Genomic DNA, 13803 nt, shown 5'->3' on the forward strand with positions numbered 1-13803 from the left:
CGAAAGAATCCGCTGATTATTTCTGCTGGAATCTGGTGGATGCAGCTAAATAGCCATATGAAGGAGGCCCAAAACTGACTCTAATACCAGAGCTTTACAATTTAAACTGATAACCAGCAATGGTTGGAAGAATTCCACCTAAATATATACATGTATCTGCCATTTACACAGTAGGGTTGATTTACTAAAGCACTGAGACTTTCAAAGTGAATACCTTTTATCCCTTTAGCATATCAACCCCACCCTTTTAGTAATGATATGGTAGCAGTCCATCCCTGTTTAAATAAGATATCACATCAAATGATGAATATACATTACCAGGAAAAAGCACTGCAAAGGTTACACACGGTTCTCACTTTGTAAACCTACCGTGCTTATGGATAAAGGCTAGGCCTTGTAAAATCTGATACATTATGTTTCTGATGACTGACTCAGGAAACAATTTATTTCTGTGAAGAGACAAATTAAACACTTCAAGTAATGATACAAGGGAGCTTGTGTAAAGTCTCAGGGTATATTATTTTTACATGGCTGCATTTGTCATTGGTGGCTGCACTGAGAACCACATCTGCTAAGTCTGTGGCTACATGCTTTACAACCAATGCCATCCAAAGCACCAACGTTGTTTGCTAAATGATTTTGAAAAATTTTGCCTAAGCGATCTGACAGCATACACATTCATTAGATGTATTTCATGTAATACTGTGCATTGGTTACAATTGCCACATGGCAACCAAAATTTGGCATACATGTGCATACACCCTTAAAGCCTAAGGCCCCTTTCACACTTATACGACTTGTACCACGATTTTGTACTGCAAAATCGTATGACAAGTCGTTCTCCATGATTTTCAATGACTACCATTCATATTGGCACGACTTTAAGTCGTGCCGACTTGAAAGTAGTCCCTGCACTACTTTGGTCCAACTTCTATGCGAGTTGTACTCCATAGACCTCAATGGTAAACCCTCAAGTAGCATGCAAATCGTGCCTGAATAATAAAGACACGATTTCAGTACGACTTTGTAAGCACAAGCCTGGCTCGCTGATCGGGAAAGGAAAACTTTCTTTTTCCTTTCGCGATGACCGACAGGCAGTGCTGACAGCTGTCTGGTATGAATCCTGAGGCGGAACACCGCACAAAGTTTTAAATGAAAAAAATGGCGTGGGTTCCCCCCCAGGGGCATACCAGGCCCTTAGGTCTGGTATGGATCTAAGGGGCACCCCCTACGCCGAAAAATCGGCGTGGGGTTCCCCAAAATCCATACCAGACCGCATCTTCTGCCGACACCTGGTATGCCCCTGGGGGGGGGAACCCACGCCAGTTTTTTTATTTAAAACTTGGCGTGGAGTTCCCCCTTATGATTCATACCAACTACTGTATGTTTTCATTTGTTAACGCCAAAAATGTGGCAAAGTTGTACAAAGTAGTACTGCTCCCAAATCGTGGTAAAATCGCGGCAAATCGCGGCAAAATCGTGGCCGCAAAATCGCAGTAAAATCGCGCGGCTTTGAAGTCCTATAAGTGTGAAAGGGGCCTTAGTCTTTTTTTTTTTTTTTTAAATCAACACAATGGACAATACTTACTGTACATTGAATGAGAAGCATTTCTTGTGGGTGGCTGTTTTCTCACTAATTTAAATCTTCAGTCCTTAGTCGCTCCCCTCCACCAGAGTAGTAAACTTCCGCTGCTGGGGTTAATATGAACCACAGGATCTGTCATAGGCACTCATTGAGAGTGTGGACTGGACTATGACCCCCCCCACAGACACACACACACCTCCTCCATTCATAAAGGTTGTGCTATAGTTTCCAGCAACAAAAAGTGCTTAATGAATGGAGAACAAACTGATGAGTATTAGGTCTTCCTCCTCCATTCATAGTGCGTTTTCACTGTGGGAAGTTATAGTACAGCTTTACAGAATGAAGGAAGGGGCAGAAAGAGTGGAGACAGTTGGCATTCTTTACAAGTGGCTTATAATAACCCCTGCAACATTAGAAGATTACCACTGCGGCAGTATGTTGGAGGGCTGAAGATTTAAATGTCAAGAGCAGCCATCTTTATTGAAAAAGGCTTATTGAAAAGCTCTGAAAGTCCCTGCCTATCTGGAGAGGGGTGTGTGCCTTTCCTCCAGTCAGCTGTCTCCCAGTGGAATCCAACACTGCTGACTGCTACTGCCGAATGAGGAACTAAAAATTCAGGACCTGCACTTTCTAAACAGTATATAAAGCTGAAGACAGCAGATATATATGTAAAACTTATGTAGGGAGATTTGTATCATCTGAGGCTGTTCACTTCACTGGGTATAGGAGAGGGTTTACATCCACTTTATTACTGCCAGTGGAGCCTAATGACTTATTATACAGACCAAAGACTTCAAATAAAGAAATAACTGAAATAGATCAACTTCTTTTTCTCTCTGCAGTGATTACCCAACATCATACCAAGTATATTATGTCACCTTCTGGCACATTGTGTTAGACAAAAAAAAAAAAGATATGGCTTGCCCTTATGAAGAGAGGACATGTTTCAAATTTTCTATACAGAGTTGTTATGCTAATGGGGTTCACTCATGGTCACAGTATGAATTAAATTATTTTTCTTAGGTTTAAGACCAGTAAATATACTTGGGATAAAAGCCACCAGATTATGCAGGCAGTATTGACACATTCAGTGCAGGTGATAAATGGGGTGATTTCAAACTGTCCTGCTGAGGTTTGGCCACAGTGTGGGTGCAACATAGTGTTTTGGTGTGGGGTTATCCACACTTTCCCATAGACTTCTATTATGTCCTGCATTTTTTGGGCATTTTCTGAAAGCACACCAAAGATATATGTCAGTATACATGACATTCGGTGCACTTTCAGAAAATGCACCAAAAGCATGGGACACAATAGAAGTATATGAGAAACCACAGGTAACCCGTACAAAAACTGTGGTTACATTGTGCTACACCCACGCTGTAGCCAAATCGCAGCGGGGCAGTGTAAAAGTGCCATAAAGCTGACTATAGATGGTGCAATTTTCTTTCCTGTAACCAGTGGTTGCTCACACAATTCCACTAACATTCAGTGTTGATGGGGAATCCCTTCCGCAGAGCTACTCTGTTCTCCCGGCGAGCGGGTGTGGGGAGCCATCCTGCTGGTAGTACATAGTAATTATTGCTAGCGGCTATAAACGATGGCAATAATCGCATCCTAAAACTCAGACATGCTGGTTGTTCCCAAGTCAATCGATGGACGGACTTGGGTACAATCAGTCTGCCTATACGTGGTTCGAATCTCTGCCTGTCCCTGCTGAACCATCTGAGATTCAAACATTCTATGGGAGGCTTTAGATTAGTGTACTTGTAACACTTGATGGCTCTAGACATGGCTAGTGCCTTGTGGGTGGGACTCCTTTTCAATAGAAAGTAATAGAGCCCCATACAGCCAAATAAAGTACTACAGTTCCTAGTATACTTTGTTGTCCTGTGAATGGGGAACTTCTGTGGGGCTGTGTGAATAAGCATTTGTTCTACTGTCTACCACTAATGAAGAAATCCCCTTGGGCTGCTTGTCTTTTCATAATTTGCCTATCTAGAGGAGAGTATTGTCTTTAAAGGGACTATATAATAAGAAGACAGAAATAAGGCCTGGAATATGTTTTTTTAAAGCTTAAGTTTGGTGATGTTTCTTTAAAATAAGCAGGGATGGTACTTACAATAAAAAAAAGTGCCCCTTTGGGCTGGTGGCTGCTATTTTGCTTAAAATATTCAGTCCTCTGTCCCCCAGATACCCAAAGTAGCTGTTAGCTTCCAATGCTGCAGGATTATTTTGAGTATCTGCAGCTGTGACAGGCACTCATTGTAGGTGCTGACTATACCCATGTTTTCTGCCCCCCCCCCCCCCCCCCCCAAGTCATACCCTGTTTCCCCAAAAATAAGACCTAGCGTGATTGCCGGTGATGGCTGCAATATAAGCCCTACCCCCCAAATAAGCCCTACCTTTTTTCCCCCAAAATAAGCCCTACCCTGAAAATAAGACCTACAAGGACTTTAGGGCATATTTGGGGGGTAGGGCTTATATTGCAGCCAGCACCGACAATCACGCTAGGTCTTACTTTCGGGGAAACAGGGTAGAAGCTGTACAATTGTCTCCCACAATGAATGCAATGTATGAATGGAGGAGGTGGACCTTTCATTCATCTGCCTGTCCTCCATTCATAAATCACTTATCATCATGGTAACCAATAGTACAGTTTTATGAATGAAAAGGGCGGTGGAAAGGGCAGGCATAGTCGGCAGTTTTGACAAATGTCTGTCTCAGTTGCAGCTAATAGTTTTAACCCCTGAAGCACTGGAAGATCACAGCTGAAGGGGTATCTGGAGGGGGGAAGAGGACTGAAGATTTCAATCAACACAGCAGACACCTGCACACAGGGCAATTTTCATTCATTGGACCATCCCTGATGATTTAAAATAAAAATCACTAAACTTAAACTTTAACAATGCATTTGTTGTTATCAGGTAGAGAACAATGAATTTTTTTATGCTAACACAAGCATATTTACTGACTGAAAGCAACAAAAAATCTATTTTTTTTTTTTACAGGGTTATTCACCTAAAAGTGATATTCCAACTTCTTAACCACCTACCAGCTTTTTATTCCCCTCTAAATGTTTAAGTCTATCCACTTTCGATAATCAAAATGAAAAAGCCGTAATCTCACCGTTTGATTTTGTATTAACTTTATAGTACGAAGAATGCAACAGGGGCATGGGAGGAAGGACCAGAGTTAGGAATTTGGGCAGCACAGTGCCACTGCCACTGTCCCAGTAGGATAGAAGTTGGAGGGTGAAGCAACTCAGACTAAAGTTAGGCCATACATTGTTAGTTTCTTTGGTTCAGCCAAAAGGCTAAACAAAAAAAAAAACACAAAAACTACCAGATTCCTCCATCCACACAAATAGTGGATGGAGGACTCCTCTCCCCACTAGGAGATTGTATGATGGCAGTGGGGCACTTACTGCTATTAGAATATACTGATCAGCATCTGCAGCCACTGATCGAGAAATGTTTTCCAGCTTGTCTCTTTTGACACTGCGGAGCAGGAATGGCCACACACTGATCGAAATTCGGCCGGTCTTTGCGAAACCGCCCAATTTTCAACTAGTGTATGGCAAGCTTAAATAATCAAGTGTAAATGCCAGGGCCGTGCATGTAGACCTATGAATATATAAAGAAAATTATGCTGTGTAAAAATGATATATTGCTTTTTTTTAAACATTTAATAATAAATAGTGACCCAAATCCTGTAGTGATTAATCAGCAAAGAAAGAAAGGAAAAACTACTAAAGCAATCTATTCAAAGGTAAAATGGCTGGTCTGCTATCAGTTATTGCAAGCTTCAATTCATAGGCCCATTTTTAATTCAAGGCAAATTATCATCTTTTTTAATTAGCAGGCCCATCACTACTGGTTTTACACTTCACTAGTATCCCTGCTTACCCGTTCACTCACTGGAGCCCCCTCTGAAATTTCTGTACAGGCACGCACGTGGTAGGTTGAGGCTTATATAGGACTAAGCATGTCCTCTCTGCCTCCATATCACATTGCTCAGGTCTCACAATAGTCCACTTGGGCACTGAAGGCTGCACAGTAGGAGGAACGGAAGAGAGTCACAAGTTCTTCCATAATCAGGAGTATCAAAGTTGTGTAAACTGGGTGGCAGGGGAGTAGGAGAAAGGTAAGTGTCAACAATGTAGGGAGCATGCTTTACCATGAACCAGTTCCAAATGATTTAGGTAAAAGTGAACCTTGATACCAATATCTTGTTTGAATAGTACAGTGATAAAAGGATCATACCTGTCTTTCATCAGCTGATAAAGATTTTCCTTCATATATTCAAATACGAAATAGAGTTGGTCATTCTCTCTGATTACCTCCTTTAACTTGACCACGTTGACATGATTAAGTTTTTTTAGGGACTGTAAAAAAAAAAAAAAAAGTATTGATTAATCTCTCTATATAATACTGAAATCTGCAATAACAGAGTACACAATAATTGATGGATTTCTGTTTTTCTTGTTGATGTAGCAAAAGGAATCTAGAAAGCGAGTGTTATTGCAGCTTACTTGACAGACTATGATTATATCACCTCCCCAGTGCATATTTCTCATATCTAATTTTAACACTCAGCTGCTTTAATCTAGGTTTCCATAAAAGGTGTGCTTTGCGTTTCCACGTGTACATGGAAATATATAAACTCTATAAATACATTTAAATCCACGGGGTCACTGTCAATTCAGCTATTCAGCATGTAAGAGTGCTTTTTTCTTTGTCACCTTACCAGTAATAGATGCTCCAAAGATCTGTTCAGGAAACACTCAAGACTGGTGATGCTATTGCCTGGTACAGCTTGGATTGAGGGTGGCTGGGGATGTTTTAAAAAGCTGAGAGGTGCATCCAACTAAATGTGATTTTTAGGCAAATCTATCCTTAAAAAGGAGACTACCATAAAAACTGCAAGTCACCTATTTGTTTTGAACCACTCCATGTAGCTACAAAGATTATTTCCCAACTCACAGCTCCTGAATTGTTTCATATCTTAGATGTATTATTTGTCAGTTGTTCCTGGAGTGTCACCTGCTGGTTAAATTTGGTAGTGTTATCCAAACATCAAATTTCATGGAAATAAATAGACCAACCATAGCATGATATGACACATGTATGAGTCTGAGAGGCTGCACACCCCAAATGACAAAATATTGTAAAAAAGGAAAATTTCCCCATGGATTTTTTTAGCAGCAATTATGAGTCAGCAAAATTGTAAAAAATATATAAATAATTTTATTATCAAAAAAAAGGGCAAATAGACAATGTGGACAAAAAAGGGCAAATAGACAATGTGGACACAAAGTTAAAACATGAGCTCTGGGTATGTACAATGCGAGACTATTATATTAGAAGCGGGGAAAACACAATGTTAGACAATACCATGAGGGTTAGAAAATGGATGAGATTATCAAATTTTGCATCCTACAATAATAATTTGTGGTTGTACTGTCCGATGTTCGGAACAGTTCGGGTTTTGTTCCGAACATCGGACAGGACAGGACAGGACAGTACAGCCACAAATCATTGTGGTTGTACTGTCCTGTACTGGCCGATGTGTTTGTGTTTTCCCTGCTTGTAATATAATAGTCTCGCATTGTACATACCCAGAGCTCATGTTTTAACTTTGTGTCCACATTGTCCATTTGCCCTTTTTTGTCCACATTGTCTATTTGCCCTTTTTTTATAATAAAATTATTTATATATTTTTTACAATTTTGCTAACTCATAATTCCTGCTAAAAAACCCCACGGGGAAATTTTCATTTTTTATAAATAGACCACCAACCAGGCCATGGTCTAATGACAAGTCAAAGCCTTACTCCTGCTGTGCCCTGGTTCCCTATCTGCTCTGACAGGTAGACTTAAGCTTTTGAAACATGTGAGGGCCAAGACTCAGAAAAAGTGCACTGTTCTGCATTCCTGACAGCTCCTCGAGAGAGGGTGAAGATGCAGGGGGCCTTCTGGCCAGCTCTGGATATCCGGTTTCCAGTAAAGTAATACACACCAGGTTCCAGCTTCCAAACTAGTACAGAGAAGCAGCCAAAACTGGTTGGAGGGCAGTGCAGCTCTGCCCTCATTCAGGGAGAAAGCAGGAGTGCAGGAGAGTGTGGATCTCAGTGTCATATCATCTCAGCATATATGCTGCTGATACCTGCCTGTGCAAGCCTGCGGCACTGCAGTGGACCCCATTTGCAGGCAGGACACAGCCAGTCTCCAGAGATATTTTGACAGGGAAGCATGCAATCTATTTCAGGGATGTTGTGTGGCTCCGGAGGTTGGCCAGCTTGGGGTATGCACTCACATTCACATTGTCCTCCTGGGCTCTTTATTGCTGGGGCTGCCCACTGCCCTCCTCCTGAAAACATTTCTCTGCTGTCAGCCGGGCTCGGGGCTGCCCCAACGATTGCTCTCTAATATAAATAAACAGTTTGAAATAGCTTGTTGCAAGTTTGTATCCATTCTGATTGGTGTGTGCATTTATGTGACAAGTCATTAGGCAAAAAGTCTGCTCCAGGGACTTAACATTACATTAAAAATGAATGCTATAAATAAAGATACGGGACCTCTGTGCTACTATAAATCTGAAATGAATACAAAATAAAAATATATATACAAAGAACGTGGAGATTCTGCAAAATCAATATAGTGATCACTAGTCACTTAAATACAGTAGAAAGTATATCATTAAATTAGATGTGATCTTGCGCATAAATCTCAGTTAGCAGTGAATGGTTGAGAAAGGTGCTAAAAATAATCGTGTGTGCGGCACAGTCACCAACCAATAATTAAACTTTCCACCAATAAACTCATATACAAAAAATGTGCTCACATGTGTAACAGAATAAGAATGATCAATACATAACAGTACATGCAAGCTATAAACATCAAGAAAGGGGTCTATATAATGAATGTTCATAAAAAAGTGTTCAAAAATGATGTGCAAAACCCCCAATGTATCCAGTGAAAATACTAAATACAGTTCCAATAAAAAATTCAAATAAAAAATTCCAATGTGTAAAACTTTCAAGAGTCTTCACCAGCAGATGGAAAATAAATAATGTGTTGACCGTGGTTCAAATGATATCCCTTCATTGTGCTCCCATTGCTCTTACCTTGAGGGCATGGATCGAATGCCTTGAACCATTCCTAGGACAATCACCTCGGTGTTGGAGCCCATACTCAATCTGGATAGGGTGTGGATTCTTGATGCAATAGGTGAATATCTCCTCCAGCCTGGTATCCGGATCTACATGTAAAGGAATAGCCTCCAATAGTGTATTACCACAAAAGACCAATTTCATAAAGATAAAATTATGCTTACATCAAACAAATGAAGGATAAGCCAAACAAAGACCAGAAACAGCGTGTTTTCGCCACCTCATACGTCACTTCCGGTCCACGGTGACCACTTCTGGTTCGCAGTAAACCCCCGGTTCACGGTGAACGGCTTCCGGTTACGCCTTGCGTCTTACGCGTTACGTCACACCCTCGTGACTTCCTCAGAGAGTGACTTCCTCTCTGAGGAAGTCACGAGGGTGTGACGTAACACGTAAGACGCAAGGCGTAACCGAAAGCCGTTCACCGCGAACCAGGAGTTTACCGCGAACCAGAAGTGGTCACCGCAGACCGGAAGTGACGTATGAGGTGGAGAAAACACGCTGTTTCTGGTCTTTGTTTGGCTTTTCCTTCATTTGTTTGATGTAAGCATAATTTTATCTTTATTAAATTGGTCTTTTGTGGTAATACACTATTGAAAGCTATTCCTTTACATGTGGATCCGGATACCGGGATGGAGGAGATATTCACCTATTGCATCAAGAATCCACCCCCTATCCAGATTGAGTGTGGGCTCCAACACCGAGGTGATTGTCCTAGGAATGTTACAAGGCATTTGATCCATGCCCTCAAGGTAAGAGCAATGGGAGCACAATGAAGGGATATCATTTGAACCACGGTCAACACATTATTTACCGTATTTATCGGCGTATAACACGCACCCCAAGTTTAGGAGGGAATTTTAAGGAAAAAAAACTTTTAGGAGGGAAGTTGAAGGGAAAAAAACTTACATTTAAATGGCCATCATTGCAGCCTTCTCAGTGCAGCCTTTCCCCAGTGCAGCCATGTCAGTGCAGCCTTGTCAGTGCAGCCTTCCCCAGTGCAGCCTTGTCAGTGCAGCCTTCCCCAGTGCAGCCTTGCATCCTGTTATCCCCTGCCATACTGTGCTTCAAAATCGCCGACCGCGATTTGAAAATGGCGCCGCCGGCGCCGAAATACACAGAGCCGGTCCTCGGCTCTTCTCGGCAGCTCTCGTTCACTTTCGGCTCCACTCGTAGTCCCGCCAGGGATGGGCGTGACTGTGAGCGGAGCTATCCGAACCTAGCCGAGTACACTCGGCTAGGTTCGGGCGGCGCTCGAGTAAAGCCGAAAGTGGCCGAGAAGAGCCGAGGACCGGCTCTGTGTATTTCGGTGCCGGCGGCGCCATTTTCAAATCGCGGTCGGTGATTTTTTAGATCTGGCAGCTCAGGATCGCAGGGGATTGGCGTATAACACGCACCCGCGATTTTCCCCTGATTTTAAGGGGAAAAAAGTGCGTGTTATACGCCGATAAATACGGTATTTTCCATCTGCTGGTGAAGACTCTTGAAAGTTTTACACATTGGTATTTTTTATTTGAATTTTTTATTGGAACTGTATTTAGTATTTTCACTGGATACATTGGGGGTTTTGCACATCATTTTTGAACACTTTTTTTATGAACATGCATTATATAAACCCCTTTCTTGATGTTTATAGCTTGCACATATATTGTGTTATGTATTGATCATTCTTATTCTGTTACACATGTGAGCACATTTTTGTATATGAGTTTATTGGTGGAAAGTTTTATTATTGGTTGATTAAAAATGAGACTTGAAAATAAGCAAAGAACTGACGTTGCACCTAATACAAGTAAACCAGATTTTACGGATTTCACCACTTGATTTCCAGAAGGTTTTACCCTGTTCGTAGCCTATAATAAGGCTTACCTGTAGGTAAAATTAATATCTCCTAAACCTTACAGGTTTAGGAGATATTAATTTTACCTACAGATAAGCCATATTATAGGCTAACCTGTAGGTAAAAATTACAAATTAGGGTATACAACCACTTTAAAGTAAACATGATAGGATCCACTTAATTTATCTGTTCCAGTCAATTTGTGCTGTTGTTCACATGGTGGTGGTTGGAGGAGAGGAACTCTCTATACTTTACTGTGGACACTACTTGAATATAAACGTCATGCTCACAATATATTAGATCCTCACAGACAAGCATAGTTTCCCAACATAGCCCTACATCTATGTTTGAGGAAATAAACAAAGAAATGCAGTAAAACACATTGCTTCACCATGCCGCATATCACTATGTAATCAATACTAGATGTACTAGTTGAACACAAACTAGAAGTATCCCCAACTAAAATACAGTTCCTTATAAAATATTACCTTCACTTCTTTTAAATTCATACATTCGTCCCAAGAATAGAACTTCCTTTTCATCCTGTAAAAAAAAAAATCGATATAATAATTTTTTTTTTAAACAGAAGTGCATTTCTGAAAGTAGAACTATATTTAAAACTTTTTTCCCCATTTTGGATAGAGTAAGGGAGGGATATAACCCCTGTCAGATTTTTTTTAGCCATCTCTGCCTCATTGCGGAGATTTCCCTTCACTTCCTGTCCCATAGCCAAACAGGAAGTGAGAGAAAATCCCTGTAAATTAAGGGAATCCCTTGGGGGCCTCCAGGTCACCAGAACTAGTGTCCCCATTGAAAGATTTCCTCTCTATTACGTTTCTGGGGACAACCCAAAATTTGGGATTTTCTCTTACTTTCAATGATAATAGTAAACAGGACAAATAGAGAGGGTGGGGGCACAGACAGCAATGAAAACTGACAGGTATTCTAATCAATCCCCACTCTGATTCTGATAAGCCCCCTGTCCACAGACCCCCACAACCACCGAGCCAGGGGTGTGGGGGAAGATGCCTTTGTCCCCATCAACATAGGAACAAGGTGCTTTTGGGGTGGGGGAGTGCAGAGGCCCCCCTGCCCCAAGCACCCCCCCCACCCCCCGGTTAAGGGCATGTGGCCTGGTATGGTTTAAGGACGGGCGCTTGCCTGTCCCCCCCCCCCTCCTGGTCTGACAGGCTGCATGCTTGAGTAAGGGTTTGGTATAGATTAGCAGGGGAACCCCACACCGTTTTTTTTTTTTTTAATTTTAGCGTGGGGTTCCCCTTAAAATCCATACCAGACCCAAAGGGCCTGGTATGCATTGGGGGGGACCCCACACCGTTTTTTTTCATTTATTTTTCAATTCTTTTTTATAAATTCAACTGTCAGTAGGGAAACTTGCTGACAGCTAATGAGTCATCGGTTGTTTAGGACGCCGCGGCCGGCTTCCTGGCCCACTCCTCAACAACCAGCTATTCTTCACACAGAATTCAAATCGATAATTTCTCGACTAATCCGAAATCGTTCCTAAAATTAGGAGATCGTTAGAGAACTAACATACAAAACAAAATGAAATGAGTTAAACAAAATTTTACCACTTCATTCGGAGATTTGGATACACCCGAATCTCTGAATAACCAAAATGTGTTTATTTATATTTGGACCAAAATGAATCGCACATGTCTACCTCTGTTTTTTTTGTTCAGGCTGCTGGGTGAACGAATAAAAACTACCTGTGTGTACTAGGCTTCAATCCTGCTGTCATTTTAATCATTTATTCTGTCTGTTTATCCATGATTCTGTCCGCTGTGCAGGCTGAGAAGATTCAGAAACTTCTCAGCCTGCACAGTGGGCAGAATCACGCTATGTGGCCCTTTTTGTTCTCCTCTCTTCGATTATACATGTGAACATATGGGAGAATGTGAACATATGGGAGAATCTATCCATTTGCCTGTATGAAAATACCTTCCATGGAGACCACTACCCTAATATTGCTTGAGGATTTGTCTTACTTGTCAAAGGTCTCCAGATCTGATGTATCCAACTTTGGCGTTCGCCAATACAAGCTTGTTTGACTCATAGGACGTACGTCCTTTTGAGTTCAAACCATCTGGTAAGCCTTCATCCTATCGGTGGCGGATTACTCACCTTCACATATTGTCTCATCATCTATTCACCATTTTGATGTCTTATTGATGTTATGAACAATTGGCGCATGTCCCCATAAGGGCCATTTGGTTTCACCACGTTTTTAATTTCACTTATGGACTTTATGTTTATTTAATGTTTAATTTTCCTTTTGATTTTTTTCATACAAAATCACTGTGAATTTATTCAATCAATCAGAGTTCCACATTGTGAGACCCATCCAATGATCTTTGTTCACTTGAAGTTTTAGCGCTGCACTTTTACCTCTATTACCATTATTGCAATTGTCTGTTTGCTGTGTTAGCTGCTTTATTTTAGGGCGTAGCGCGGTATTATATTTGCACTTTTTCACATGGATCTGAACGTCCCCTTAGCTGCCCACAAGGTAGACGGGCCTTCCACTGTGATTACCTTTTTAGGTATCACCTTAGACACACACCGCATGTTCGACAGTTTGCCTCAGGAAAAGCTGGATAGGATTCGAGGTATCATACACAATCTGGTCAGTTCCCTGGTGTGCTCTAAGAAGGATTTGCAGTCACTGTTAGGCATGCTGAATTTTGCCATGAGTATTATTCCTCAGGGCAGGTCATTTGTTTCCAGGCTTTTGACTCTTCTTCCTCTCTACCAGGACATGGCGATTCGGCAGTGAAATTACAGGCCGATGCTCGGGCGGATCTGCTCATGTTGGATCAGTTCTTACGTAATTGGAACAGAATCTCCATGTTTATCCATTTGCCTTCAACCATGTCTCCCAGAATTTTTTTCGGACGCTGCCGCCGCCTCAGTGGGTTTTTCAGCTATTTTTGGGTGTCAGTGGTTGGCCGGCCCATGGCCCCCCCGAGGTTTCTGACATTTCCAGGTTTGCTCAGACTGCCGCATTATTTGAAATCTATCCAATAGTGGCTGCTGCTGTCACTTGGGGACCCTCTTGGTCTGGGCACACAGTGGTTTTCTTTACTGATAACTCGGCCACTGCTGAGATTATCAATAAAGGTAGATCGGGGTCTCTCCAGATAATGTCCTTCATGCGCAGGTTGACATGGTTGGGCCTCATGTACAATTT

At 41.7% G+C, this 13803-nt stretch overlaps 1 protein-coding gene across 5 annotated transcripts in view; it reads right to left on the minus strand.

Moving 5' to 3' along the window:
• MAK (male germ cell associated kinase) overlaps positions 1 to 13803 on the minus strand; it is a 131642-nt gene that overhangs the window by 81004 nt on the left and 36835 nt on the right. For 4 of the 5 annotated variants that reach the window (XM_073631050.1, XM_073631046.1, XM_073631047.1 and 1 more), the window contains exons 3-4: positions 11084 to 11138; positions 5848 to 5969 (exon numbers count right to left, since the gene is read on the minus strand). In XM_073631050.1, coding sequence (XP_073487151.1) covers positions 5848 to 5969; positions 11084 to 11138 — 177 coding nt within the window. Of the gene's footprint in view, positions 1 to 369; positions 450 to 5847; positions 5970 to 11083; positions 11139 to 13803 lie in introns of all 5 variants that reach the window. The other variant, XM_073631049.1, reaches the window with a different exon arrangement.

Source organism: Aquarana catesbeiana, linkage group LG05 (assembly GCF_042186555.1).
Source record: "Aquarana catesbeiana isolate 2022-GZ linkage group LG05, ASM4218655v1, whole genome shotgun sequence".
NCBI classification, from domain to species: domain Eukaryota; kingdom Metazoa; phylum Chordata; class Amphibia; order Anura; family Ranidae; genus Aquarana; species Aquarana catesbeiana.